The 6,440-nt window shown below is 71.2% G+C and overlaps 1 protein-coding gene across 1 annotated transcript; it reads left to right on the top strand.

The window, feature by feature from the left end:
• Positions 1 to 857: 857 nt before the first annotated feature.
• CASTOR1 (cytosolic arginine sensor for mTORC1 subunit 1) lies at positions 858 to 6,121 on the top strand. The gene is made up of 9 exons (XM_072880446.1): positions 858 to 1,090; positions 1,242 to 1,312; positions 3,870 to 4,063; positions 4,218 to 4,350; positions 4,536 to 4,659; positions 5,311 to 5,424; positions 5,524 to 5,606; positions 5,751 to 5,845; positions 5,929 to 6,121. The coding sequence occupies exons 1-9, from the start codon at positions 978 to 980 to the stop codon at positions 5,992 to 5,994; spliced, it is 993 nt and encodes a 330-aa protein (XP_072736547.1). The 5' UTR covers positions 858 to 977; the 3' UTR covers positions 5,995 to 6,121.
• The last annotated feature ends 319 nt before the right edge of the window (positions 6,122 to 6,440 follow it).

Raw genomic sequence — 6,440 nt, forward strand, 5'->3', positions numbered from 1 at the left:
GGGTGTGGGTGCTGCCCCCTCCCGCTGCACCCCAGCTCAGACCCCCTGTCCCCTGGGTCCTCCGGTCCCCGTGGGCAGGTGCTGGGGAGGGACCTGCTGCTGTCACCCCTCTGTCCTGCGCCCCCGAGCGTGGCCGAGCCCCAGCTTGCCCTTGCCCTTGCCCTTGCCCTGCCCCGGGGCTGCCCCTGTTCGCGGTGCAGAGGGGCGGAAGCCGAGCCCTGCCCCAGCTTGGGACGCCGCCGCGGCTGCCAGGCCCTGGGGTGTCCGGGGGGGTTCTCGGGGGGGCTGCCATGGGGTGAGCGCCCTTCCCAGCACCCAGACCTGCCCCCTCTCCCAGCGTCCCAGCTCCCGTGGCCCAACAGAGCCAGGAGCCCCCTAATTCGTCCCACGGTGCCGCAGAGCTCAGTTCTCCATGTCCAAAATGGTGCCCAGGCCCTCTCTCCCTTCCCCACGCTTCCTGCAGGCGGGAGTTCTGCCCAGCCCCCCGTTCCTCCCTCCAACCCTCCCCGTTCCCCGGGGGTGGCCGTGGGACCGGGCCGCTTTGTGGTGCCGGGTTTCCCCCCCCTCTGCCCCTGCAACCCCCCGCCCTGGTTTCGGTAAATCCCCGCTGCCGGCCCGCCTTGTCGGGGCTCGGCCGTCGGGGCTGAGCACGGAGGGGCTGGGTGGGTGCAGGGCTGCGGGCGGGCGGCAGTTGGGCTCCCGGCGGGTGCCCTCCCGGCCTGGCGGGGGCTGAGCTGGGCAGGGCCGGGAGCGGGAGGCTCGGTCTGGCGGAGCCCCCCGAGACCCCGGGCCGGGCCCCGCGGGGCTCCGGGTCGGGGCCGGGCCGGGCCCCGCGGGGCTTTGGGCTGCGGCTGCTGCGGGTCGGGCACCGGGGCCGGTCCCGGGGCGGGGCGGGGCGGTCGCTCCTCCCGCTGCGCGGGGCGGGCCCGGGGCCGCGCTTCCAGCGGCGGCGGCGGCGGGAGCCGGTGCGGGCCGCCATGGACCTGCACATCCTGGAGCACCGGGTGCGGGTGCTGAGCCTGGCCCGCCGCGGGCTCTGGCTCTACACCCACCCGCTGCTGAAGCTGCTCTTCCTGCCCCAGCGCTGCAGGTACCGGCCTTCCTCCCCGTCCTTCTCCTCCTCCTCCTCCTCCTCCTCTTCCTCCGGTGCCCGGCACCGCTCCAGCTCCCCCTGCCCCGTCCCGGTGAGCAGCCCCGGGAGGCGGCGGTGTTGGGGTCGGCAGCGCCGGTTTCGTCTTCAGGTGCAAGTTCTTCAGCCTGACGGAGACGCCCGAGGACTACACCATCATGCTGGACGAGGAGGGCTTCAAAGGTACCGTGCGGTGGCTTCCACGGCCACCCCGTCCCTCGCAGGGTGGGCTGGCACCGCCGACACGAGTTGTGCGCGTTCTCAGCCCGGCGGAGCGCAGCGACGCTCCGGGCCTGGGCTGCGGGGAGCGAGTCCCGGCTTGTAGCGAGGCTCCCTCGGTACATGCCCATCCCCGGGGCTCCTGGCCGCCCAGCTCCCATCCCCTCGGTGCCTGCGCTGGGGATGTACCAGCTTGCCCGGCCGAGGCTCTCCCGGCGTGGCTGCCTCTGCCCTAATAACCCCCTCCCAGGCAGAGCTGCGTCTCCGCCAGCTCGCGGGACCAGGCTGTGAAACCGGTGGGGACGGGCTGCGGGGAGCCCGCTGCCAGCTGAAAGCCCGGCTGCTGCGGGCAGGGGGCACGTCCCTCCCGGGACACCCGCGGGCAGCACTCCGGGCTCCCTGCCTGCACAGGGCGCTGCTGCCAGACCTCCTGCCGTCACCCCCTCGGCCGCTTCCATCTCTTCCCCCTGCCCGGCGAGGGCCAGGGCCGGCCGGCGCTTCGGCAGAGCAGGGCCGATTCCGCACCCGCCGGGGCTGGCAGGGGTGAGCCCTGCCTGGGGGTGCTGCCTGGCAGCAGGGACCGGGTTTTGGGGTGTCCTGGGGGGTTTGAGCCCTTCCAGGCCGGTCCCCCTCCCCAGGATGTGTCATTCGGTGACATCCCCACCGCTGGTGACCCAGCGCGTGCCGTGCATCAGCCTCACGGCCGGTCCTGCCGGGGGTACCGGCCCAACGGGCTGTGCCAGCGGGGCCGGATCCTCTCCTGGCTTCCCACGCCCAAACCTTCCTGCCGAGGCCGCAGGAGCCGGCCGCAGCTTATCACCTTGGACGTGCCCCAAGGAGCAAGGGTCAGCGCCCCGGCCGTGGGGCGCTTGCCGGCCGGATCCAGCTCCCACCTCCCTCGCCGGCCCTTTGCTGGGGGAAGGGGCCGCGGGGCCGGCTCCCCTCCAGAGCCCGAGCCCTTCCCCATGTATTGTTTTATTTTGGGGCCTGCGGACAAATATTCCTCGATCCCGAGGGGAGGGCGGGAAGTGCTGAACAATGGTCCTGCGAGCCGGCGGCCCCGCTGCGCTGCGTGTACCCCCCCGGGGCTGGGGGGCTGCCAGCGTCCCCTCGCTGGCAGGGCCGGGGAGGGGACCCCCGGCAGAGGAGAGCTGCACCCCCTCTTCCCTCGGGGATCCGGATGAAGCCCTGGGGTGGGTGGCGCGAGGACAGCGGGGTCCCCCCCGTGTGCTCACGGCCTCGCCCAGGGTGGTGTTGAAAAGCGATTAAGCGGTGAGTGCTGGGACAGGTCCCCATGTCCCCGTGTGTCCCCCCCCCAGCCCCAATGCTCGGCCCTGGGCCGGAGCCGAGGCCGTTCTGCTGCTTCCTGCGCAGGAACAGGCGCTGGAAACACCCGCCGAGGCCCCTGGATCCGGCCCCGCTCCCGCCCTGCCCCAAGGCGTGGGTCGGGAGCGGGGTGCGGAGCCCGTCCCGTGATGGGGTCCCCCCCATGGGTGCTGGACCCCTCCCTGGGCCGACCTCCCCTCCACCACTGGTGTGATGAGTTTGCCTTCTCAGCTGGGCTGGGACGCCGGGTGCCCGCCGAAGGGCTGGGTGCTTGAGCGGGGCCATCTCACATGGGTGCTGCCTCCCACCTTTGCCAGGCGGGGGGAGCGGTTTGGAGACCCCTTGGGTGCCCACCCCACCCTGTCCCTTCCAGGGAGTGCTGTGGCGTGGGGAAGGGGGTGCCAGGGAGGGGGGGTTGCCCGGATGAGTCCTGGGGCACCCCGGCAGCGCCAGCCCCTCTCCTGGGCAGGTGGGAGGGTGCGGCAGGGGGGACACGAGCGCAGTCCCCGTTCCCCCCCGTCCTGGCGCAGGGGGGCCGGCGCGTGCCCTCCCTGCCAACAGAAGCCACTTTTTGGGAGGCAGCCCTGGCCCCCCGGCCAGCCTGGGCTCGGCCCCTCCCCGATGGGCTGGCACGAGGTGCTGGCACCCCTAGGATGGCGGGGTGACCCTTCCCTCCGCCCCTCCGGTGCCCTGTGTGTCCCCCCCCGACCATCCCTGGGGCTGGGGGGCTTCTGGGAGGCAGGAGATGAGGCGGGCAGCCCCGGGGCCCTGGCGATGCTGGTTTTGGGGTGCAGTGCGCCCCAACACCCCCTCGCACCCAGCCTGGGGTGCTGGCGTGGGGAGGAGAGAAGCGTCCTGGGCCTGGGGGGGGCGGATCGTAGCCTCGGCCCCGCTCATCCCTGCAGCCGAATCCAGATGCCGTTTCAGTGCGTGGAGCGGCTGAGCCCTGTCTGGCTCATTCCGCTTGTGGATGGGGCTGGTCTGTGCCCCCAAACCAGCATCTCCAGCCCCACGGCCGGGGCTGATCCTGTCCTGGCTCCGCCGGGCCAGCTCATCTCCCGAGGAACAGTGTGACGTGTGGTGCCTGAGCCGGTGCGAGCGCTGCGGCACGGACAGGGCGTGCAGCGTTGGATGCCATTCGGCTCTGCTGAGCCCCAGGGCGCCTCGTGCCTCAGTTTCCCCTTGTCCCTCGCAGAGCTGCCACCCTCCGAGTTCATGCAGGTGGCGGATTCAACGTGGCTGGTGCTCAGCGTCGTCTCCAACGGCCGGGCGCCCTCCGGCTGCCAGGCCACCGGTGTCACCAAGATCGCCAGGTCGGTCATTGCACCGCTGGCCGAGCACCACGTCTCGGTGCTGATGCTCTCCACCTACCAGACGGACTTCATCCTGGTGAGCGCTGGGCGATGACGGGGACAGTGGTGCCTGGTCCCACCGGGGTGTCGGCTCCCGCGGAGCTGAGTGAGGACCCCGCTGTCCCCGGCTGGTGGTGGGGGGGCTGCGGGAGGGGTGGCGGTGCCGGCCCTGATCCTGCACCCCTGGCCAGGTGCGGGAGCGGGACCTGCCGGTGGTGGTCCACACGCTGGCGGGGGAGTTTGACATCTACAAGGAGGAGAGCGGCGAGTGCATCCCTGTCACCTGCGACGACGTGAGCAACGGCTTCCTCAAGCCCAAGCCGGGTGGGTGACGCCAAGTCCCATGTCCCCCAGGGCCACCCAGTCCCCACCGGGATGCTCCAGCTCCCACCGGCGGTACCTCTGCGCCCTGAGGGATGCCGGGCTGTGGCTGCGGTGGCCACGGGGTGGCACTGCGGTACTGTCCCCAAGCTGTCCCCACGCCTGACGGGTGGCTCTCCCCCTGCCAGCCGCCAGCCCCACACTGCACCCTGTGCAGAGCCCCCAGACCCGCTTCTGCATCCTGACCGTGGCCCCCGACACGCTGCCCGCCATCGCCACCATGCTCATCGACGTCCTCTTCTACTCCCACAGGTGGGTCCCAGGGACGGGGACACGGCTGTGGCCCCTCGCCCGGTGCCACCTGAACTGCGGTGACATGTCCCCCCACTTGCTCCCAGTGGCTTTTCAAGCTCTGGGTGCGTTTTGCAGACTGATTTTGCCCTCCCGAGCGTGCCGGGGGGCTGCAGCCATGTGGGTGCCATGGGTCCCTCTGCCACTGAGGGACATGGGAGCTCCGAGGTGACCCAAGGGACGAGCCTCCCATTGCAGCACAGCCCGGGGAGGGAGGACTGCGAAACAGGAGAGGGTGGCTTGCAAAAGGCCGGTGGGAACGGCGCTGGGGTGCGGGGATGCTCCTGGCTGGGACATCCTGTGTCCCCTGGGATGAGGTCCCTCCTTGTGGGACCCTCCCACTCTGGGGAATGCCCCAAAACCCGGTGTCGCCCCTGTCCTGTGTGTGGCCAACACCCACTGCCCCCCAGCCCGGCAGCTGTATGAGCTGCAGACCTTATGGGTAGCACCCGCTCCCGTCCACACCGTTCCTCCCTACCCGCTGGCTCACCCTGTGGCATCCCAACGTGATGCTCGAAGATGCTCAGTGCCACCACCAAGCCCTTCTCCTCCCAATTTCTGCCATCATGACCCCTCCCTGCGGCTCTCTTCCCCCCTCTCCCTGCTCTGCAGCCCCCCGAGGGAGGCTGGCACCGGCAGCCAGGACCTCGACTCCATCACCTTCTTTGCCTTCTCCCTCATCGAGGGCTACATCTCCATCGTGATGGACGCAGAAACCCAGAAGCGGTAGGTGCCGTCCGTGGGGATGTCTGTCCGTCTGTCCATCCCTGGGGCTGGGGGCTCTGGGAGGGGGGGTTACACTCAGGCCCCCCCCCCTTCTCTCAGGTTCCCCAGCGACCTGCTGCTGACCAGCTCATCGGGGGAGCTGTGGCGGATGGTGCGGATCGGCGGGCAGCCCCTGGGCTTCGGTGAGTGTGGCCGTGGCGGCTGTGTCCCCCCCCGTGCCACCTACCGCCCCGGTAGGGGTGCTTCGGGGTGATGCTCTCCCTGCGCGTCCCCATGGCTGTGCCACCGGGGCCACCGCTCACCCTGGGGTCCCTTTGCCTCCCCAGATGAGTGCGGCATCGTGGCGCAGATCGCCGAGCCGCTGGCCGCCGCCGACATATCGGCGTATTACATCAGCACCTTCAACTTCGATCACGCCCTGGTGAGCCCCTGCCCCTCCCGGGGACCCGCCGCGGTGGGGGTGTCCCCCCGGGCTGACACCTGCTCTGTCCCCTGCCCCGGCAGGTCCCCGAGGAGGGCATCGCCGAGGTCATCCAGCTGCTGCAGCAGCGCCAGGAGAGCGGCAGATAGCGGCCGGCTGTCCCCATGCTGGGTGGCCCAGCGCGGTGGCACGGTGGGCTCCCCCTTCCCCCCCACCCCCTCTATTTGTTATTTTTTAATTTTAAGGCTCCCCCTGGTGCGGGGCAGAGCCGGGTGCAGCATCGCTCCCTGCCTGCTGGGGACGTGGGGACATGGTGGCTTTGGGGACCCGGTGGCCTCGTGGCAGTGGGACAGTGTCCTGGGGGGGGGGGGGAGCAGTCCTCACCGTGCCACCCCACGGGGGAGGCTGACGGGCAGGACCGTGCCGTCCTCTGTCCCCAGGCTGGGGCGCGGGAGGAGAGCAGGTGTCCCTGGGGACCTGCTGGTGGAGGGACGTGGGGGGACATGCCGGAGAGCGGTGATGTGCCACTGCGGGGCTGGGGGGGACAGCCCGGGGCTGGCGGGACATGTCCCCATGGGTGGTCCCCTTGGGTGGT

This window comes from Ciconia boyciana, chromosome 15 (assembly GCF_034638445.1).
Source record: "Ciconia boyciana chromosome 15, ASM3463844v1, whole genome shotgun sequence".
In the NCBI taxonomy this organism is placed as follows: Eukaryota; Metazoa; Chordata; class Aves; order Ciconiiformes; family Ciconiidae; genus Ciconia; species Ciconia boyciana.